Source organism: Acipenser ruthenus, chromosome 16, assembly GCF_902713425.1.
Source record: "Acipenser ruthenus chromosome 16, fAciRut3.2 maternal haplotype, whole genome shotgun sequence".
Taxonomy (NCBI): Eukaryota; Metazoa; Chordata; class Actinopteri; order Acipenseriformes; family Acipenseridae; genus Acipenser; species Acipenser ruthenus.
Window position 1 is genome coordinate 29,415,571 of NC_081204.1, and position 24,656 is coordinate 29,440,226.

General features: G+C 38.7%; 1 protein-coding gene across 7 annotated transcripts in view; it reads right to left on the reverse strand.

Annotated features, from left to right (window-relative positions):
• The window catches only part of LOC117411924 (protein diaphanous homolog 2-like), a 403,755-nt gene that overhangs the window by 56,160 nt on the left and 322,939 nt on the right, over positions 1 to 24,656 (reverse strand). For all 7 annotated transcript variants that reach the window (XM_058989329.1, XM_058989330.1, XM_058989334.1 and 4 more), the window contains one exon: positions 1,644 to 1,808. In XM_058989329.1, the coding sequence (XP_058845312.1) occupies positions 1,644 to 1,808 (165 nt within the window). The remainder of the gene's footprint in view (positions 1 to 1,643; positions 1,809 to 24,656) is intronic.

Genomic DNA, 24,656 nt, shown 5'->3' on the forward strand with positions numbered 1-24,656 from the left:
ATGGTGATGTGCTGGTCAGCGGGAGATATATATATTTTTTGATATCAGGGTGCTCCTGAGAAACTGCATTCAATTTACTAGAGCAGCTTCCCATTAACACCCCTGGTGGAGCCAACTCCTACTGCATTCGTATTCCTGCTGACCTGAAAAGTCAAGCAGTCTTTCACTCCAAGGAAAGACTAAGCTTGCCAACTAGGCTCTCCACATCACCTGCAGCTGGACAACAGAGGCGTGGGGAGTTACAGGAGGAGGCACTCGGTGGTGCTGTAAGTACACACTGTACACTGCTCTGAAAACTAAACACTACGTTTCTTCCCATCCAACCTTACCTTAAGAAAAGATATCGGTCTGTTCTTGCAATAAAACAAGTCCCTTTAAATAATATTAGGTGACAAATGAAATCTCTCTGCCATTAGCTTTCACTGGGATTCCAAATTATTTTATCCTGCGATAACACAAGACAACGCAGCCTGGATAAACAAATGTCATGAAGGGTCCATAGTGACAGCAGCCTGCAGCCGATCCAGATGACTGATTTGGTAGAACACTTATATCAGAAGAAGCTTATAAAGGACATGGAAACACCAAAACATGTGTCACATACATGACAGGAAATCCAGAGAGTACAGAGAGGCTGTGACCTAGACATTCATGTAATATCTGAAGAAGCTAACTGGGGTGTTGGAAGCACCTATGGACCCCATTCTCATCTAATGCAGGTTTCTATTTGTGGCTTGAATAAGTGAAAATAACGCTAGATTTAAAACAACTGCAGTCCAAGAAATGGAGATAGAGTCAAATTTAAGTTTTATTTTTTCTAAATAGAAAGATTGCTATGAACAACCTTTTCATATTATTGTACTACCTTTCATTACATAAAGGTATTAGGTAGAAGATAGTTGCTATATTGATGCAGTGTTATCCTTGTTTAAGATATTACATGTTTGGACTTAAGGGAAACAATGAAAAATGACTAAAAAGGACAGGGAATTAGATTTAACAAAAAAGAGGGACTACGTCTTTAAAGAAGTGTTCCAGTATTAGAATATGATCTAATATCATCCCCGGGTTTTTTTAACTCTCAGGTTAACGGTGAAATAAATGTACGAAAACTATGATGAGATCAAATTAAATACACAATCATATCTGTTATAGTGCCACTGATGTTCCAGCAGAGTTAACTAGCAGCCTGCATGCCTTATACTCTGTTGTCCAAACCAATTTACTACACTTTCATTTCCAATATAATAGAAACTGAATGCAACACATCCCTTTACAAGGCCTGTGTTGAGGCACCATGACGATGGGGCACCATGTATGCTGCCACTGCCATCCCTTCTACAAGCAAACAGTAAAATCATATGCATGTGTTTGCATATTTAGTTTGCATATTTCAATAGCAGGCTCCTGATGTAACACAAACAATAGCCAGCCAAGCACAGTTTAATCTGCTTCAACATGCAATTTGCATCAAAACTCACGTCAAGGAATCTGTATTCATTTCCCAATAAGGTTAAAAAGAAAACATGATGGCTATGCATCATTAACTTGTTGTCAAGCCAACATCAGTTCCCAGACAACCTTTTCACGAGCACAGATCATTACACAACCAAAACAGAACCAAGAAGGAAGGCAGGACTCACCAGGAAGAGGGAGCGGAAGTTGCTGAGGTCCCCAAAGAAGTCCTCGACACTGACGACCTGTGGGTCGAAGACGAAGTAGCTGCCCAGGCTCTCGTAGAGCTTCTGCATGTTCTTGTGCATGGTGGAGAGCTTCTCAAACTGCTCCCGTGAATACTTGGAGAAGCCGTGAGGCCCGGGTTAAGGAAACCTGGAGGTCTAGTTTATGGAATAAAAATCTGCATTCATTGTAAAGTTACCTGCCATTGAGCTGTTTCTCATTAAAAAGTAGTACACATGAGTGTTTTCCAGTGTGTGTAACTAACAACTAATCCAATTCCAACACTGGCAAAATAATTCTCAAATACAATCTGAGGATTAGTCAATTGATCAACAAGAGACAGATCTAAACCTTGAAAAACAAAGAGCCCTACATTGATAATCTAAACACTTGTATTAAGATTCACCAAAGTTTAGACCCGTCGAATAGATCATATGTTACTAATGCAAACAATCCTTAACTGCAGCACTTCATTTGCAGTTCCATTACTACAAATATAATAATGCATTCATGAGAAGACAGTTACCAATCATTGAACGAGACGTTTCAGGGATTCAAGTTTACATACTTACTGGAAACTTTCTTTTTAATAAGCCACCCATTTAAAACAATTACAACTTCAAAAAAAATAATTGCTGTTACTGCAATTACCAGATAATGATGGCACAGGAACCTACTTTAACAACCACAATTTTATGGCATAATGAAGTTTCCTCAAGAAAAATGGCAAGCAATACTTACAGATTACCTAAACAAGTGTGCATATAAAATGTAATTACAAGGCTGATTTCATTATGCAAGGCTAATCCTAAGAGATTAAACCAGATATCAATAAAAAAAAAAAAAATGGAATTAAAAAACAACTACAGTTGGATGTAAAGACCACCACTTTTAGATAGTTATTTTTCTTGACTGTTGTAAGCACATTGTACTGTATGTTAACAAACCCAATGCTATGTGCATGTTCAGACATACGTATAGGCACCCCCACTATTCCCAGAATACTATGCTGTACTATAATGTACAGCTATGGCCAAAAGTTGCATCACCCTATAGAATTAACTAATTTTGCCTCATAAAGTCGAATGAAACCTGCTGAATAATGTTAACATATTGAATATCATACCGCTTTGTAGTTTTCTACATAGTTAATGAAAAACATTGAAAAATTTGACATTTCAAAATCTAACAGGAAATACTGTACTACTATTATGGCTTCCGGCAGACTTTTGCAATCTCATCTTGTAGTTTCTTTGATTACATGATGTCAAATAAAATATCAAAATTATGTTCATATATATATATAGTAGAATTCTCTTAAAATTCTAGGTAATGCAAAACATTTGGCTATAGCTGTACATGCACTGTACGAGAGGATGACTGAAGTGGCACTGTAAAGCACCTGCATTATGTATTAAATATTATACTATTTGACTTATTTGGTGTCTTCTGATACAAACTATTGCAGCTTTATTTTTCAATGGCATAAATACCATTTTCAACACAAAAACTATTGACATTTTAACATGTGTTGGTCAGGCATTATGTAGGTATTGTGAATAGAACATAATAGACTGGAATTTCTCCTTTGCAAAGTGAGAGTTGGGTTAACTAATAGTCATGCTTTGTGTTACGTGATTCAGAATGATACGGCATACACTCCTGGAATGTAAGTTAACCCACTTTCCTTGTGCTGAATAACTATTGACACATATGCCCTTCCTCTTCTGCTGGCTCTGTAGCAAGAGCACTTCTGGGCACCAGATGGAGACGTTCTGCTCAGCCGCTTTTATTAACACAAAAAACACACAAACAAATGAACAACATTTGCTTCTTTTCTATTTTCAGGTACCTATACAATTGTCACTCTTACCCATCTGTAGCACTGCTTATTAACCCTTATTAAATGGCACAGTTCCAGACATGCGTCTGTGGTTTTGTGTCAGTAAACTGTACAGTGTTCTCTACATGCAGATTTTAAAATGGCGGCCCATACACTTACTGCTGGCAATTTGCATTAGATATAAATATGATTTATTGACACAAAAAAAGTCCTCTACATTTTAAAAAGACCTAAAGGGGACACACCTTTTAAAGTTTTGATATGTAACCACTAGTTTTTCGCTTGACACAGTTTGCTCTGTTGAACTGCTAATCATTAAACAGCTCTTGAGATGCACAAACAATATAAGCGTGGCAGATAGACAGGCACCTCCTTACATCCCCAACTCTCAATAGTTAACCAGCTAAATAATGTGCCAACCATTCACTGCTGGATAAGCGATTCTATAATGTAGAAGTATAAAGTGGGACAAACGTACATGAGAACATGTGTACACTACTCCTATCAACAGAGATACACATTCCCAGTGAATGAGAATAATGGTCTCTGCATACACTATAGCAGCAAATTAAGGATGGCTGAAGAGTACTGAAGGACTTGACCAGCTCATTCTTAATTCGCAGAAGAAGTATGTGTATTATTAATGATTAAATAGGAGATCACATGATTCGCTGCTTGATTCCAAGTGGGTCCTGGAAGACTTGTAATTAATTACAAGAATATTTTCGGTTGACCCTTCCTTGGTATTAATATATAATTATGCTTTTATGATAACATACTGTATCATTTTCCACATTAATATTAATTATTGCCGTGACTTATTCAAGATATTAATAGCCCACTGTGATAGCCAATCAATCTCTTAAATTATAGACCAACAGCAGGTCATGTAACGAAAAGTTCCAAAGAAACTTCTTTTTTTTTTCTTTCCCAATGTACAGGAGACATTGTGCCAATTAATATATATATATATATATTATTATTTTTAGAAAAACAAACAAACATCACAGTAGTGTTAAATTCTGTTTTTCATGTGATAAGCTTGAATGATACTGCTTAGAGCATCTCAAAAAGCCTCAGTGCATGCCATTCAACTGTCATTTCAATCTAGCGAAAGGAGATGGATGTGGCCACTCTAGGGAACCATACAAAATAAGTTAGAACAAAGAGGTAGGAAGCAGTGTGGCCAAGTGATTAGAGCTCAGGATTGGGATCGGTGGCATAGTGATTATGGCCAAAGAATCGTGAGGCAATGTGGCTTAATGATTAGAGAAGACTATTGTTTGGACTGGTATGGCCTTTATATCAGTCATACGGTTCATCATTTGCATGATTTGTGCAATCCGGCTCAAATGAACCTCAGTTAATATTTATTTTAGATATTTTAGAAGATTACATAAACTTCTTGTGCTGACCGTATCCTTAAGTTCAAACAAAATCCACAGACAAAACTCTGCTAGCATAGCAACACAGAAAATGACAATAAATGACCATCGACATTTCATCTTGTTAGAGAATTGTTCTGAAAATAAATTATAATTAGGTTGTATCAGGGAGAAAATGTGTTCAAATACAAAAAATAAATCCTCTTTTCTGCAAAATCAACAAAGTATGCTATGATGAAAGCTATACACAAGGAGAGTGAGGAAGCTGGATGTTGGCCATACCTTGAAACTTTAAAATAACAATGGGGGTTTGGGGGGGGGGGGGGGTTATATGTGCCTGTTTCCTGCAACTCAGTGACTGAGTTCAAAGGAATGCATCGGTTGTGGTCCACACTGGGGATAATGGTGTGGAGGTTGTCTCCCATAGTGCTTCTTCGAGACAGTCAGGCAATTGCCAGGAAGGAAGATTCAGGCACTGCCAGTAAAGCTTGGAAACTTGCTTCCTACCGCCCCAGTAATGGAGCTTAAACAAGCAAAAAAATAATAATTAAGCCAAAGGTGGTCAGTCCCTTCAAACTGCACTCAATACACCTTTATTTCAAGGTTAATCTTTCACAAAAATATCTCATAAAATGAATTTGTTTGTTTAAACAATTTGTCTAATGTGGGAACTGCTAAGATGGCTGACAGGCTGCCATCTTACTACAGGCCTAAGAGGTGTAAATTAAGAATCGTTAAATAAAACATCACCAGGAAATTACTTTCGGTTTCAATCTGTTCAGGCTGGTATCTGACTCTGTAGTAAAAGACACAATGTAAAATATTCACAACTGTAGCCGAAAAACAAAAAAATAAATAAAACCTACAATAGGTGAAAAGAAATGTATCTGAATGCAGTGTCCACCTAAATTATCCCTTGTTTGCCCCCCTGCATTATAAGGAGGTATTACAAATGGTAAATTGCTCTCTCAGGCAAAGCCAAAAAGCCTTCTTAATAAATCCCATGTAACCTAGTTTCATTAACGGTCATGTAATGCCTTGCTGTGGTGTCTCCTGGCTTCAGAAGCAATGACTGAGGCACAGCTGTGGGGTTGCGAGGAAGCCTGTCTGCAGGGGAGGTGCAGAACGAACATCTCTGTCAACAGCCGCTGCGCTCTCTGCAAAGTGAAATAAACTTTTTCTGGCTCCGCTCCATGCTGCAGAGCATCAAAGTCAAAGTGCTCCACAGTAAAGAACTAGATATGTGCTCTGTTTATATTATAGTGATGACAGACCACATGGTATTGCAGTTTTAGTTGGTACAGGGTTAATGGATAAAGAATAGGTCCATGAAACAGAATGCAGTTGGTTTTAGATAATTTGAGTAATACTGAAGTCATTGTTCAAGTTTTTATTAAAATTCCCAAAGTTGCAAGACACATTTCATAACCAGAAGATCCCTTCCATAATGTCACCTTGCATGATCAGTTGTCTTCATTTAACCAAATCCTAATTAGGTAGTTTGTTGTCAGGGATGAAAACAAGACTACCACTGCATAGCGCTTTGAGACATTAAAATATTTGACAATGAGCTTCACTAGCTAAACATGAGCATGTTACTTGCACTAGGAGGTTTATAAGGCTTAAACTAAAACCTGGCATGTGTCAAAAGGCTAGAGAATTGTGTGCTCTGCCTTTCCACTGCTGAGTAGAAACATAGGCTAAACATAAAAGAATATATACATCCAGAGTACAGACTGACAGTATTGTGCTATTCTTGAATGTGCTTTACCGTTTTTGTTTACTGTGCCACACTTCACCATACTCCTACAGTGGGGAACAGCAGCACATGCTATAAAACAAAGCCATTGGTCTAAAACACCCCTCTTGAACTTCCTTGCAATCAAGAACAGCAGGGTTCCCTGCTGGCTTTCCTTTGAAATCTGCCTCCAGATAAGTAAGTGTTTTAAATGTCAATAGAATTTGTAATCCCACCTCTTTTGTCAGGCTGTATATAAATTCTCCACCACTTGCCAGTCTAAGCACTTAAATGCTCTTAGAACGCACAATTTGGATCAATACCAGCCACTTTTCAGCAATTAAAATTTTCATCTCTGTTTTTGTTTAATCATTTTAGAGAGTAATCCCAGTGTCCAAAAATGGGCTTAATTTCAGGTTTACAGTACTTCGGCGAATCAATTCAGACAACTTCAAACCACTACTAATTTGATCTTGTTTCTGTTTAGCTCATGTGAATATTCACACAAACTGCACTGCAACGGTCAAAGAAGCTATTTTAAATCAGCATCTTCAACTGACATTGACTACTACCAAATACTGTTCTAAGACAGACCCTCTTCAGAAATGCTTTATAAAGGATATGGTTGCACATGTATCATACACCTGATACTTTCCAGTTGTATTTGGTTACACTAAAGTCTTCTTCTTGTCATGGGCATTAGCGAGACAGATATGCTTAGTTTATTAGAAAAGTTATTTATTTTCAATGGCTTATTTAAAGATATAGTGTCCTACACCCACTCGTTCGGAGCCCATGCTGAAAAACTTTAACCGTTGTAAGTATGCAAAAAAAAAAGTGATTGCATGCTTTATGTTTTGCTTTGCTGTATGACAGTTTGTTAGAGTTAAGTTAATATATTACCTTGTCTGAATATGGGCCCCAGAGAAAAATACTTCAATGGGGAGAAAGGTGAAAATACATGGATGCATAAGGAACGAAAGTAAAATTCAGGAGGAAAAAAAAGGAGAAAATGAAGATAATGGAGCTGTCTCCCATAGAGATGTGTGGGCCAGGAAGCTATTTTTAGGAAATTAATTTAAGCCTCTTAATAATTAACTGATAATTAACTGGCAATCAAGAATAAGATAAAATGATCTTTGAGACTTTCTTACTGTCAAACAATGCAGTCATCACAGGACTTTGATCTCTAGTTAAAGACCGGATGGCTATATAATTGATCTGAGGAACAATTCCACCACATCATCATATTTGTGAATTTAAATGTTAAATAAACTCCCACAAATGTTTGATTTGTGACACCAGAGATTTAACTGAAGCTAGACAAGCTAAAGGACAAAAAGGTCAGACACCCTCACCTCTGCTGTAATAAAATAACTGCACCGTGCAAAACATTTCCCTGCTATGCAAATATTGCACGTATGCAAAGGAAGATTCAATAACACCCAATGACATTAACAATAAACTATGCATAGCAAAGCATATTAAATATTTCAGCCACCAAGCAATGCAAGACTCAAGGGGAGTGCAATTATCAAACGGCAGGGGGAAAGCTACCCCATGAAAGCTAGCCCATGAATCTACCTGCTCTTATTTATTCATTAAACTCCTTTTATAAACAGGGGCAATATTGTAGGTATACCTTTAGAATCTTCAACTGCATCTGAGCATTCTAACCTCTGAGCCACTCAAACCCACCACCTTCCACACTGCAGCTCATTAACTACTAAGCTACTGTAACCCACTACCTTCCAGACTGTAATGCAGTACTGTTACTTGAGCTGTTTAGTTTTCATACAGCAGCCCAGCCCCATCTTCCACACTGCTGGCTAATGCATAACCTCACCAACTAACTAGCAGTGGCTGGGATTATAAGCAAGTTATTTAGCATGGCTGCTGGGTATCTTTCCCCAGCAAGGTGAGGTTTAACTCTGCCCCCAATTCCTCTCCCACTCACTGTGATGTGAGGGAGAAGCTGTGATAATAGGCAGAAGGAGGGCTTTGACATGCTGCTGATGAATCACCCACAGGTAGATGTGTTTGCATTCTTTCTTGTGAAAATCAAACATCATTCCACTGGCAATTATCAGTCTCTCTCTCTCTCTCCCTCGCAATGTCTCTACGGTATGCTTGTTGGCATATTTATGTAAATCAATTTGTAAAGTTATGTACAGTATACATCCATCTGATGTCATCATACAATCCTGACTTATCTATCTGTCATTTTGGTCTAACACGTTTATGTATCTGATAAGCAGCTGCATCATTAGCTATATGAAGCATTATAAGGTCACTCTTCTACAGCATGTAAAATTATATATCATTACAGTTAAATGAATATATACTGGTGTTGTTTAGAAGCCAACAACTAAACAGATTTCATATTCAGAGGACGCTTGTATGTCTACAGTATGTTTGGATGTGAGAATATGTTAATACACACAGGTGCATGTCCCTGAGTCTGTGTTCTGTATGTGAGAGAGCATGCTGCTGATGTACCCCCCCCCCCCCCTCCCCCCTTTTTTATTTGCTGCAAATGCACTTACAGAAAGCACAATTACTCCTCTCTCTGGTGCACAATTTGAGTGCTGGGACTGACAGGCAACCTGCCTCTCCCTCTGAGCAATCTTTTCAAAATCAATCCAGCGCACAAACACATCATTCTCCTAAACCATCATAACCGATCATGCAGTGGTTCACGCTTGCACGAGAAAACACAGTCAAACAGCTAAATTGGTGGGATGAGCTGCGTTTCAGACACACAATCGATTATTATTTTTTTTATATTATGCAAGATCAATCTAATCATCACATGAGCAACTGCCCAAACTGCCTTCCTAAATGTACTGCTGTTATTACAAAGGGTTATTCATTTTAATCTAAATAAGATATACAAATACATTCTCTGACACATATCTCATTTACCATAATATAGCAGGGTGCAGGTTGCAAAATATTGGTTATATTTCAACATAAAAGAGATAAACACACAAGCAACTAATAAAAACAAAATATCCTAAAATGCAAACAGAAGTGCTTGCACTGCAGAACAAACAAAAGCATGCTGTGATTACCCAGAAGTTGTGAGGAATTTCTTGATAGGACGTCTGTCTTCTTGAGGTCAGACAACGGTAAAAGCCATCCATGTACATAAGATATGGTAACAGACTTGAAAATATAATGCATTTTTTAAAGAGAGGTTTTAAAATATGTGACACATGATGTGAATTACAGTTTGCAAAGCTGTTTCTCTTCTTATTCCCAATACTGTTTAAGGTCGTATACTGCCCTTGAATGAGTTATGTAATTCTTGCTTATTTGCACAGAACTTTCTCTGCTGAACTGATACACTTTTAGAAATGTCTACCCTTCGCATTTGTTTTACCACAAAGAGTTAGTCAAAAGTCTCAAATGAAAGCGGTCAACGGTTGAACTTTGGGTATGTCAAGGTGGTAGTACAATACAATGCAATTCAATTCACATTTCTATAGCGTCTTTCATCATAAGGATCCCAAAGTACATTACACACACACAAATAAATACATAAATAACTAAGTCAGTTTAATTGTAATCTACCAGCTTCCCTGACAAGAAGGCAGAGTATTCCATAATGTAGGAGCTTCACAAGAAAAGGCCCTTCTTCCTGTATTATTTTTATTCACCCTGGAATAACCAGCAGCCCCGTATCCTGTGATCTAAGAGTGCGACTAGGAGTATACAGGGTCAATAATTCCTGTAAGTAACTCGGCGCTAATCCATTCAGGCCCTTATAAGTTAAAAGCATTATTTTAATCAATTCTAAACTGCACAGACAGCCATTGCAAAGAGGCCAAAACAGTGGTAATATCTTCACTTACAGGATACAGTATACATAAGGCCCTGCGTAAATCGCGATTTCACAGGCTGCACCGAAATCGTGAAATTAGCCCAATACAGCGATTTTATAAAATTCTTAAGAAATAAAAATAAATTATTCCATAATAATTATTTGTATTTCATCACATTAACGAAACTGCACAGCTCTGCTGTGTGCCTGCGTGTACTATTCGCCATGCACATAGTGCTGTGCAGTGACTATGTCATGTGACTATATGCAATCTAGGCGAGAAATTAAAATACTACACACCGTAAACAAGAAAATGGATCTCTAAAAAGGCTAAACATGTGTCTGTAGCAGATCACGTAAAGCAAGCAGTATCCAGCAGGAGTTTTACACAGCGACGGAGGTAAGCTCTTCTGTACATCCTGCAATGTTACTGTAGATCACTACAGAGAATCGGCTGTTGACAGGCATTTAGATTCAAGTATTCACCGAAAGAGAAAGGCGGAAATCCAGAGCAGTAGTGCAACTGCTTTACTTGCAAAGAAACAAAAAACGGTGACTTCCATGTTCCAAAAGTCCACTGAAAACCGTGAAGCACGAAACACATTAAATTTTGAACTGACAGAGGTGTTTGTTTGTGCAAATATATACATTTGGATAAACAAAAGTAAATTTACGTAAATTCTTCAGACTGTGTGTAGCAAATGGTGGAGTGATTCCTTCATCACCCCAGCTGAGGCATGAATACTTACCTAAAGTTGCCGAGTATCACAAGCAGGAGGTTATGGAATTGGTAAAACAGTCTGGTTGCTTGTCAGTGGTCACTGACGAGTCGACTGAGGCCCAAGATCAGTATGGGTTACACATTGTATTTGTTTTGCAAGACCTAAATGGTGAACATGCATCTGACGAACTAGAACTGAAAGCTGTCCTTGCAGATACACTTTACCTACAGGCTGTTAATTACAACACCGTTTCACAAGCTATTATTTTTTCTCACCCTCGCTGTTAAAAGTGGGTGGGCATGGCCCCCCCTGTTTAAAAAGTGCGTGGGTAGTGGCCCATTGGTCCACCTGTCTCCAGGGCCTAGGCCTGTCCCCCTTGTAATTCTAGGAGGAGAGAGCTAAAGTAAGTCATTCATTTTTGTATTGCTGTTTTCCCTACTCCAAACCTGGCGAGACTTGAAGTATTACCTTCTACAGGTGTCACAACAGACACCAGTGTAGAATGCCAACAATGGCACATTTAATCAGGAATCCATTAACATTTTCTGATTGCCATTTTACACTCTTAGTGGCATTCATTTAAGCGATGAGGGATCTTACACCAGCAACAGCACTTTTCATTATCATTAACTGCACCCATTCAGCAATGAAGTGGCATTAACCTACTTCTTTTTAATTACAATGTCAGGGCTTTTATCCACTGCTGTTCTCCTGAAATTTTAACAAAGGTGTTTCTGTCAGAAATAGGTGGAGCAGAGCAGGGCTATCAGCAAACGGCACCTGCAACCTGCCATTGTGTTAAAGTGCATTTAACTCCCCCCATGGAAGTCAATCTGCAAATTTGACAACTTTAAAACATTTCTAAGATGCCATCCTTTGATCTCCCTGTTAATTAATTCTACCACTGAGCTGTAAACAGTGTATTCATCAAAGAAACAACAGTGAACTACAGTATTCCAGTGGCCAGCCCCAACATAATTGCAATTATTCTAAATTAAACTGAACCAATTACAAAGGTGAAATACATTTTCTGTTTTAAAAGTTTAAATTAGAAACATGTTTTATGTGGCATATGTACCCCAAGGGTACTCTTTTGAAGCGCAAAGCAAACGTATAAAATAATTATAATGGTATAAAACAAGCAAAAAATATATATATATTTCTGTAACTGAGTTAATTACCATGATTTCTCTCACTGACTTTCTTTTCCATAACATATCTGCAATATTTGATTTGAATTGAAACTTTTTTTTCCAAAATGGTTGCTTATCCCTTTATACAAAAAAGAATTTTTTTTCTAATTGACCAGAGAATTGCTGACCCTTAAGGGTTTTAAAATGGTTTTACTCCAAATGGTCATTAGCACCAGTTACACAACAATATGCAGTAGTTACCACAATCAGAAAGTGTTGGATTGGTGGAGAAATAACCCACAGGGGACTAGTTAAAAGACCCCAGCACTCTTGTTTGCTGATCCATTACATACATATTACCTCAGTATAAAATGAATGACATTGGCACACTTAAAACCAGCTCTTACCCTAAACATTTCATTTTCACATCACCAGCACTGTCACTGGATGCTGTCCCTTATACGGTAAGAACTAAAACAATATATTCTCAGCGCTACATTATTTTTGACCTGTGCATTCTGTTTGTTTGTGAAACATTTCTGGGTTGTATTAATCCTGCCCTATGTTCTATGTGAGAGGTGAGAAAGGACAGAAGACTTTAGGCACATTTCCCCTGCAGTGCAAACAGAAACAGGAATGTGAAAACATAGGCAAACCAAAGGAGTACAGTTTCTATGAGCTTGGGGAAATGGAAAAAATTCTCTTAGTTTTTTTTTTTTATAGGATTATGGGAAAAAATAGCTTGTTGTTGCCTAATTAACATTTTAAATCCTGATTTCAATTACATTTGAAGCTAACCACAGACAGCAATAATTACTATTCAAATTATGGATTAATAAGCAACACACCAGGCATGATTAACTTAGTGTATGTCAAGGCAGCGGATCATAGCAATAATGTGATTCAAACGCACCCTCCTCTGAGAGTAATTAAGCAAAAATTCTGTTTAGATGAAAAAGCAAACATCAAAGAACAATGGTACATAGGTATTACAACTAAATCAAATATTTATAGCTTGAGACATTTCAGAGGATCTTTGCATATAGTTTCCATATTAATTACCTCAAAGAAGCAGGTTCAAATTACTCTACATTTGTTTTTGTTTAAAGACACATTGCACTTATTTAAAAAAAAGGCTTGTCCCAGCTTGTTTAATAATAATAATAATAATAATAATAATAATAATAATAATAATAATAATAATAATGAGGCGAAAAGTGATGCCAGAGTCTCCAACAGGCAAGCATGCCTTAGTATGTATGTGAGAGCCTGGGCTAGGTTTGAAACCGTCCAGCCCATTAAAATCAATGTTAAACCCTATATCAGTGACACTAACAACAACCCACTAATTAACCTGCAATTATTACTTCTAATTGCATTACAGAATAGCCTCCATAAAACTTTCCCATTGATCGCTGTTGTTACACAGCTGTAAACAACTATTTTTGGCTGGCAGCAAAATTCTATACCATACTTTATTTTCTATACAGTCTTAAGTGTTGCATGGTAATGATCCAAGGTAGAGCTAAATAGTTTCCCTTAACTGCTACAGAACAACGCAACAGCTATGGCCAAAAGTGTTACATCATCCTATAGAATTAACTCATTTTGCTTTATAAAGACGAATGAAACCTGCTGAATAATGTTAACTTGTTGAATTACATACCGCTTTGTAGTTTTCCATATACTTAATGAAAAACTTGAAAAATGCCATTTCGAAATCTCACATGAAATACTGTACTACTATTATGGCTTCAGGCAGACTTCTGCAATATACTTTAGTTTTTTTCTTTGATTACATTATGTTAAATAAAACACCTAAATTATGCTCATATAGGTTTTTAAAAAAAATGATGTCTCAATCCTAAAATTCTAGGTGATGCAAAACTTTTGGCCATAGCTGTACACCATAAACTGTTATTATAATGTTTATAATGACCCCTAAAAGATGGTTATTATCTTGAATTCATCAGAGGTCACTTTAGACTGGTATAGACAGGTTGTCTTTAACACAGGTTCCACTGTACTATCTGAAAATAGTGTGTAACCAAGCTATTCCCTGCTGCACCATCATTGGAGTATTCTTCAGTGTCAGAGAAACAGTGTATACATTATATATGTATTGTAACACAGCAGGGAGGGGGGTTAATATCCTCCCTGCATAAAAAATGTGCGTATGCACTTTTGGTTTAATTGTTTAATTATTTGTTAATTGTTTTATTATTAATTATCACCCGCACCTGGTAACTATTGTCAATTAATGCCAGGTGCAGGGTATTAAAAGATAGCAGTCAGCTTGCTAGTGACTGCTGAGTAGAAGGAGACAGAAGGTGTGCTCTGTTTCCAAGCAGTCAAAAGAAAAGTAAGTGCTTTAATTTGTGTTTGTTTGGCAGGTAAACGGCTTAGCCGTCCTGCGAGCTAGTCAGGAACCTGCCGTGTAGTCAGTGCTCCAACAAGGAGTTAGGTGTTTATTTTTGTTTGTGTTTTATTTATTAAAAATAGCGCAACCGCGCTTAAAACTCAATTTCTTGTGTCCTGGGTCTGCTTTCAAAGGGGCAAACGAACGACCGTGAGTGCCGGCCGGGTTACATATGGTGGCAGCGTGTGTGGGCGCCCCTACGACCCAGAAGAAATGGATCTAAAAGAGTTGATTGTAAGGATCAACAGAAACACCGCTGCTCAAGTGGAGCAGAACAAGACGTGGAGACTGGAGCTAGGGCTGCCAGAGCGGGAGCCTACAGAGCAGGAACTGCTGCTCCAGATGTGGGAGCTGGAGTTGGCAAAAGAAGCCCAGCAGTCTCCTGCACCAGAGGAGCTGGTGCTGAGTCAAGGGTGGGAGGAGGAGGAGTCCTTCCCAAAGCCAGAGGAAGCGGAGCCGTGGCTGTCTCTGGAGCCACCAGCTGCAATCAAGGGAGAGGAGGTGCTGTCTCCCGAGCCAGAGGAGGTGAAGAGCGCACCTCCACTGCAGCTCCAGCCCCCAGCCCCGGAAGCTTGTCCGGCACTGGTCATTGCAGTCCCTTGCCCCTTGCTCCTGGATACCCTGCAGGTCTGCCTAGACCTCCCTGTGCTAGACCTGGAGCCCAGGAATCTGCACCATCGGCCACAGCTCTGCCCCTGGTTCCCTACTCCGCTCTCCCCGAGCACCCAGATGTCGCTGGGCTGTTGCCAGACGTCGCTGGTGCTCCCCCTGTTCGCTGCTAAGCTCCCACTGGGTGATCGGACATCGCTGCGCCGGTCCCCAGGTGAAGACCTCTGCCCGCTGCTGCAGCCGCCTGTTCCCCGGCCGTCGCTTCGGTCGCCCCTGTCATCCTGGTGGGGTCCCGTGTCGCCGATTCACGGTCCCTTCCTGGAAGCGCCGGAGGGACCGACCAACCCTCAAGCCCGCCCGTGGAAGAGGGTGAAAAGTGACATTTGTGGACTCGAGGGTGGGTGGTTGTGTTTTAGGGGAGGGGGTGGCCTTGGAATGGTCAATCAGTGTTGCACACTTGAGGGGGAGGATGTGTAACACAGCAGGGAGGGGGTTAAATATCCTCCCTGCATAAAACATGTGCGTATGCACTTTTGGTTTAATTGTTTAATTATTTGTTAATTGTTTTATTAATTATCACCTGCACCTGGTAACTATTGTGAATTAATGCCAGGTGCAGGGTATTAAAAGATAGCAGTCAGCTTGCTAGTGACTGCTGAGTAGAAGGAGACAGAAGGTGTGCTCTGTTTCCGAGCAGTCAAAAGAAAAGTAAGTGCTGTGATTTGTGTTTGTTTGGCAGGTAAACGGCTTAGCCGTCCTGCGAGCTAGTCAGGAACCTGCCGTGTAGTCAGTGCTCCAACAAGGAGCTAGGTGTTTATTTTTGTTTGTGTTTTATTTATTAAAAATAGCGCAACCGCGCTTAAAACTCCATTTCTTGTGTCCTGGGTCTGCTTTCAAAGGGGCAAACGAACGACCGTGAGTGCCGGCCGGGTTACAGTATGTACAGCCACTGAGACAATCAGAACACATGTAGACTAATAAATCTAAACCACCATGCAGATGAAATAAACCAATCTCTTTAATTGATCAGAGAAGCAAAGGGTCAAAGTTGTGCTGAGCAAGGTTTTAAAATCCATTCCCATACTTTGTATTAGCACCAGAAATATCATTTCTAGATGAAAAGTTGCTAGCTAGCACCTTATCATTCGCATGTAGCTCAGCTTACTTGAATGATCTTGCTGCAAGCAGACTCATGTCACCTACAGCAGAGGCATCAGGATTCAGCAGTTTGTCTACAGCGTATTTTAAATATTTGCATAAATCAACAGAAGTAAAGGGGGGCAGTAATAATACTGATAAAACTATAAAAAAAACTAAAGAAAACTGCCAACTCCTTCAATGAAAGTGGCTTTCCTCATTTAGAGCCTGAGGGAACAGGTTTCACCTTTTAAAGCACACTATAACATAAAAAGACTGAGCAGGGTATTTACTCAAATATCTCCACTGCTCCTTTAACATAAATATGACTTTCATTTGCTTCTGACAAGCAGCTGTTTGTGATCACCCTTCGACACATAATGCTTGCTGGATAAGGCTATGTATTTAGTGTCCTACTTTTGTTGCATTACACAGTGTATCTCTTCCCTGAAATGTCACTGTTTTTTAATTGTGCTTTTTCTCCCCTCTGTAATTTGAATTCATGTGCATTTAAATTGGAATATAATGTATTTTTAATCATGTGCCTTCGGTCCAGGAGAGAGAATACTGAAGACATCCCAATGCATTATCTTTATATTTATATTACTACAGTAAGCACACAAAACAGTCAGCTCTAAGTCATTCAGACACTTTACGTTTACGTTCTTTTTATTAGGAAAAGTTGAATTGACATTTAATAGCACAGCACAATTATGAGTACAGGTTTATGTAGTTTGACAGCACCCCAACAACATCAACTGAACTGGCACTCATATTCATTTTACAGTAAGGTATTTTCACGCTGTAAAAATAAACACACGGTGCTCCACGGTGAGCCCTGGTGGGAAAGCCTGGTGTTAGCAGCTGGCTCTTGTGAAACACCAAGCTGTGTGACTAGCTGGGTAATCAGTACCTCTTCCCGATCCAAAGGGCAATAAGACCGGTGGCCCTCTCCTGACGGGTGTCTAATATCCCATTCCCTGACTCGGCGACAAGTGCATATTAAATGCATTTATATAATATTTGATTAATAAATTACCCTGGGAAAGTCCAGCTGTGATACCTCATCGCGTTCGTTGAGAAGTCATGGCGGGAGCAGCAGGGTGTAAGACAAGCCGAGAAAAAAACAGGAAGAATCACTGTTAGACAAAGCGACACAATCTACAAACTGAGTCTCTTCCAAGTGGAGTGATGCCAGCGTGGCACATTGTGGCGGGACTTGTTCTAGCTATTTTGAGGTGCTGCAATATTTAACAATTCCAATTTCCATCTGCAGTCTGTATTAATGTTACAGGATCAGTGCACCTTGCATTATAATGAGATGGCCCTTAATGCAATTTATTTCTAGCTTGTATCACTGTTCTCTTATTTCTAAATGAGCAGGGTAAGCAAATCCTAGGCCCTGTTTTAATCGAGGGAATGTTTGCACATGTCCACAGAACTTGTGTTTTTGAAATGAACATAAAGACCAATCTGTCTCTCTAACTGCTGTTGATCTGCAGAAGTACATGAACTGGGGAGAAGGGGGGAGCTGGTCGTGGGGTATATAAAACAAGCAGTCACATTCTTCATAACTGATGCAGCTGAAGTCTGGTATTTGTGCCATTAAAGGCAATTGCAGTCTGACAAAATGATATATTTTTCTTACCTGACTCGAACATGGTGCAATAACAGCTTGTTTTAGTAAGAAAAAGCATTATGCAGTGCTACTTTAAAGTAAATGATTTCAATGATATATTTCACTACAATAGGACACCAGTTTTAAGAGCAGTGCTATGCTAAATATTTTACTGTAGCTAGGGCTGAGTCATGTATTAAACAACAGCTTAAAGTTAAATGGACTTTAAATAAAAAGCTGTTAATATTTTACCAAACTGATGGAACAGATAGATGCCAAGTGACGTAGTCGTCTAAATACGCAAACTAATGGCTGAAGTCATTAGTGAAATATGTTTGGTGGTCTCAGCCCACAGTGGACATCACAATACCACCACAAACGGGATATTCAGGTTATGACTGAGCTGTGAGGAAAATGTATCATGCTGTGGCCTTTGCTACTGTCCCTCAACTTTGAGTACACAAAAATAAAATGAATTCAAAATATATTTATATACCTTTACTGTAAATCACTATAATTTCATCCACATGTTCAAACTGTGCACTCACCTACACCCCCCACCAAGAGTACATTTAAGTTCTTTTCAGGGCTCATTTATATAAAGCAGTCCTTGCATGAGACTGAACTTCGATAATTTCATATGCTGCACAGTTTGAACCAAAGGGATGTTCTGTTGAAGGGCAAATTGTGTGTTTAAATCAATATGCCAGCAAATTTAGCAGATTGTGCAAGTACTGTAGACAACAGTGTTCCAACAACGCTGAACAAAATATTAAATATGCTTTCAAACTGGTCTTATGCCAGAAGCTACTGTCTTTGGATATTCACTTCTTGATTGTTTGATATAAACAAATATGAATCTAGCTTTGTTTCATGAATACTTCAAATCAACTCAAACGGCATACTTCCAATTTAATAGAAAAAATATGGTAGCTTTCATGTAGTTATTGCTAATATTGTGTGTTTGGGTCTCTGTGTAGCAAGAGCTGTGCCCCATTGTGTATTATTATTAAGCACGTGTAGAGGTTAATTGTTAAGTTGGCAGTCAGGCATGGATTGCAAACGATATTGTTTGAGATTCCCACTAGGCAAAGAAACGGCGTCAAAATGAAGTATTCTCCGTTTTAGGCGCTCTCGCCTGGGATTAAAAATAAAAAGATTAGTCAACCTGATAAATGTACTGCAAAGCATGCATTTTCACAAAGAAACATGTAATAAAGTGGGAGCTATAGAGGCTACACTCACACAAATACAAACAGAGATATTCTTAGAACCAGGAACAAAATAGGAAGGACATTACTAAGACCTGTACAAGACAATGACAAAAGGCCACAGCTAAAATACATGTAATAAATCACTTATTTTCCTGGCATGTTATACAAGCATTAGCTTTGTATTGATTGACTGCATATTATTTGAATATCACACCCCACAAGACCAGACTCGGTAATTGAGGTCTAATTGAAAGTAAGACACAGAGTCCTACATTTATATACAAGCCGCAGACTCTGATTAGCGAGAGAAAAAACTGGGTAGTGTCACTCTGCTGGAGCTCTGATCAGACAGAACTGTGTCGCTTGTTTCAGAGGCCTCTGGGAGAAGCAGTGTTGAGGAGCTACCTTGTTTGAGCGGTTCCGTGCAAGGTTGCTTGTCAAACCATTAAAAAGTAAAATCCACACTGTATCCCCGGTTACACGTGCAGTCTATGCTCGCTAATTAAATCAAAACGGAGCTGACTGGTGCAGAGAAAAAGTGGAGCAGCAGTTCTCTGCCTTTTTTTTGCCCCGAGCACGAATGCAGAGTGAGTGGGGGGGGAGGGGGGGGAGTGACAAAGCGGACCAGGTGGGCAGTCACTCTGGAGGACAGGGTTGCAAGAGAAATGCAGACATACCTTAACCAGACAAGAAATTAACTGCCAGTAATATCTGATATCAACAAGCCAAGAAAACTTTGTACTTACTTTGCATTGGATTTCGTATTAAACAATACTGTTTAATATAGATATTATAGGTATATGTTTTAAGGGACTGAATGCTGGATTTGCCTTGAAAATATCACACCGCCCTGTGGCAAGTGTCTTTCTGCCAGTTGCCTGCTCTCTTTCAGCACAAGCTAGATTTGTAGTAAAGTGTCTAGAATGATAGGAGTTTACTGAGTTTGCAATTTGTAGGTATAATTAGGAGTTACAAGCCAGCAACTATATAATTAGGAGTTACCAGCCAGCTTGCTCCAAGGTAAGCCACAATACCTTAAAAAGGGACGGCAATATTGAAATGGTCACAACAGTCAGGTGTGACTATTCTCACGTGTGGTCATTTCCATGTGCAAGCAGAGAAACAACCATCCACACTGCCTGTGAGCCAGAATAAGCTTGGAAAAGAACACTTGTTTGGGACTGGGAGTGCCTTCCAGACAGCTTAATGAAAAGGCCTGTAATGGTTTAAAATGTAACACAGAGGTTCTACATAGCAGACTGGAATCATGCTGATGCACCCAATTAGAATCCTGAGACACTATCTATATTACCACTAGCTCTGAGGCTGCTAACAGACTTTTTGTTGCTGATAGGAACAGATGAAATAGTCAATAATCGCCAAGTTCATTTATTTTGCAAATTAACAAGCCCGAGCACCAGGCTTCCTGTTTTAGGAAGATCAATTCCTGTTTTACCTGTGTATCGCTTACAACTGGTATGTACGACATAATGGACTGATTGGAGAGATTAAGTCAGGCACCCAACAGTGCCTAAGCTAAGTCTGACCTTGAAGTTCAGCTATTATTGAGGCTGAAATCCCAGTTTGCTAATGTATCTGTTCTTTCATTTTGTTTGACAACTTTATATTCTTTAGTTTTTTTTTCTTCCTTTATGTAAAATTATTTTAGACAAAGCCAGGTTATACAATAACAGATTCAGCATGAACCATTTTGTTTTAGTATTGTAAATTATAATCACATTAGAGCCATGGACACAATGTTTCAATATTCTGTACAGTATATGTGGATTATGATTGCTAGGTGAATATATTTTCATATTATTTGCTAGTTCACCTGTAAACAGATTATCTTGTATTTTCCTTTTCTAGATTGTAGCATCTGTTATGAAAATGAACAGTGAATCCTCTGTGCTAGAGGTTGATTATGATCTCTAGGTGCTAATGCTGCTTTGCACAAATTATTCAGTTTCCCTTTTTCTGTTTGCCATGCAGATCACTCACACCAGGACTAGCACTGACGCCAAAACAAGAATTTAAGAAAAGCAAAAAGCCATACAGGGTTTACAATTACAAAAAACCAAGACTAAAGGTACAACTCCCAACATTGCAGCAATATGGGGAAGTTTATTTCAGTGTTAGAGTAAAGGTATGTAAGGAATAGTTTTGACTTTACATTACAGCTTTTATTTGGGGCCACATGCATATTCCTAATAATATTAGACCCTTTCATCAGCAAATTCTCCCTGGTACATTTAATAGTGTGCTGCAGTAGTTCATGGCAATAAACTGGAATGAATGGCACCACTGGTGAATATTTTACCCGTTCATAGCTGAATAAATAGCACTTCATCAGCAGAAAACATTAAGTACACTTGTTTTTTCCATTTTAGAAGTAATTGGTGCATCAATAGTAGCACCAGCCAGCAATGATCGTTTTAACAGTAAATTGCAATGGTTCACATCGGTAGAAATGGATGGAGCTGAATTGAATTGCTACATCTCTATTGACAGCTTACCTTCTGCTCTAACTTCTGTAACCTGAATCTACAGCACAATAATGCTTTCTAAAAGGTTTTGACACACGAAATAAAGCCTATTCAGCTAATGTAGAGTTCATAGAGATACAATAACAGTAGCTTTCACAAAGAAAAAAATTATGATTGAAAAATGATTACGGATTACTGGGATTTTGTTTTGCTAGTTGAAAATCATCCTGAATTCCTTACATTGTGTACTTAGGAAACTTCATCTGTGTGATGGCAAGAACTGGAACACACCGGTACCTGATATGGTTTTAAGTCATCCCTAAACTTTACAGCCAGAAAGTAGAGAGGGAGAGACAGAGGTGAAACATTTAAATGTGGCACAGGAAAAGACTTTGGAGACTTGTAATGCTTCATTTTCCTAGCCCTGCTTCCGTACAGCTCGCTGTCTCATACCAGGTGAAAAAGAAAATCTTCAGTGTTCACTCAGCCTAAATCAGCCGCCCTTCTGCAATGGATGATCTCTAGCCCTGGGCAGAACTTGGCAGCCGTAAGGTCTCAGTAATTGCATTTCAAATCAGCACCTCCGGACTAAAGGAATTTCTTATGAAAAGAGAGGAAACGTGCTGCATTCTGATGCGCTCCAAGATCAGTCCCAGAAAGCAGGTCATCAGACCCATCATCCTTGTCCTTTAAAACAAGCTGGCAAACAGAACACTAGTGATATACTGAAATCAGAAATATTATACATACATGGGACCAAGAGTCATCCAGTATGTGAAAGTGCTGACAGTGTGGAACTCCTACTCTATGTGACACTCATGTGTAGTAAATGTATTATTATTATTATTGTTATTATTATTATTATTATTATTATTATTATTATTATTATTAGTAGTAGTAGTAGTAGTAGTAGTAGTAGTATTGTTATTGTTATTATTTTTAGTGTTATTTAGCTTCATTGATTTTTTAGATAAGAAAACAAATAAGTGGTGAACCATTAACAATGTAACAGAAAGAAAAAATAAAATAATAATAGTAATAATATTATTATTTATTTTTCTTTTCATTAACAGGTACAGTCATGGCAGACAGGAACACATACTGTATAGTGTTGATGACTGTGTGGACTTCTTGTATGCAAATCATGTGCTTATAGTACTACAGAACCCTTCCACTAAAAATATCACAACAGCGTCCTTTGTAGTTGTGAAGTTAAGTGGAAATAAACATGGGCCATGGTAAAGATTTTTTTTTCGATTTAGTTTGATACGATTTAGTCTCCTGGCATATATATTTAAAACAGAATCACTGGTATTGTAATTAAATCACAAACAGTATATAGATCAGTCATCAAAAGAAGCAATAGAAGCTTTCCCCCAATTAGACTCTGTGTCAATAGTACTTCAGTGGTTGTGGTGTAGTTGCCTATGCCTATGACATTCTGCTGTTCCTGAACAATGCTAATCTACTGAGCAGTGCTACTGCCTGGAACTTTTCTCAGCATGTCCAAGATCTGTATCCTCAACAAAAAAACAACACACTAAAACTAAGAAGAAAGCAATTTGGTTAGTTTAGTTGTTTGACACCATTAGTTATTACATTTCACTGCATTCGAAACAACCCTTTCATCAGAATCTTACAATTTGATTACAGTTTCAACATGTTTTCTAACAGAACGATTGAAGATGGAGATCACTGAGAGGAGGTGGTGAATTGAGAATTGTTTTGACGACCAAGATAAGAAAAAGAAGAAAATCATTTTAAATACAGAAGCTGAGTCTGAAATTTGCATTGATCATAGTATTACAATAAGACACGTTATTCAGAACTTGTCTCAAATGATCAAGATAACATAAAACCACCTAATACAAATTTAACATATACAAAATATGCTTGTTCTTATAGAGGGTCAAATCTGTCAGGAGAGCCTGTACTTATTCAAAAATAATTTTAATAAGAAAAACACACTTTCAATTCACTACAGCTCCGTATTGGGGATTGTTTTTTTCATGATATGCAAAAATAGCAGGCAGTTATAATTTAAATACAACTTCCAGATCTCCCCACGGACCAGAGTCAGCTTTCAGTGCCACTCCAGTGACAATTGATTATTCAGCTGTAACACACAGATACAAGTCTGTGGCAAAGCTTTCCTTTAAAGTAATTCAAATTAGCACATCAGGAAACGCAGTGAGAAACAAACTAGGGCTGAAGGCCAACACTGGAACCTTTTGAGAGCTTGTCTTTCAGCTCTTGCCAAAAAGCTGACCATAGCCTGTTTAGGCAATGTGCTTAAAGCTAACTGCCCTTCGCAACCTGCCAGCAACTAGCAAGGGCTTTACTATGCCCATTTGAAAGTATTCTTTCCCCTCTTCCTCATTACTACAGCAAAGGAACACAGGAGCCAGTGCTGCAGAGACCAAGAAGTTTGCTGGATTCTAATCTCAAGTCGAATGTCCTCAGTGGGACCTGAACTCATAACACTGCAGTGCAGAGATCACTAAAACACTGCCGGTGAAGGTTTTATCACAGTCTGAGACGAGCCAAATTACTGATCGCTCTGAGAAAACGTATGGCACACAGTGCAGCACAATGAGAAAAGGAAATCTGAGAGTGGCTTAAAGAGATTATTTCGAATAGGTACACCCCCTTCTGCCGTTTTGCCGGTGCAACAAGGGTATTTTTGTTCCTTAATTTATTTGAGTTCCACCAAAATTCTCGTTAAGTGACTGCTGTAAAAAGTTCTGTTCAGGTTCCTTTAAATATTGTAAGAGGACATTTATCGGGAAAAACGACTTTAAGACAAGCACATGTTGCACTTTACCCAGTAATCCCTCATTGCACTG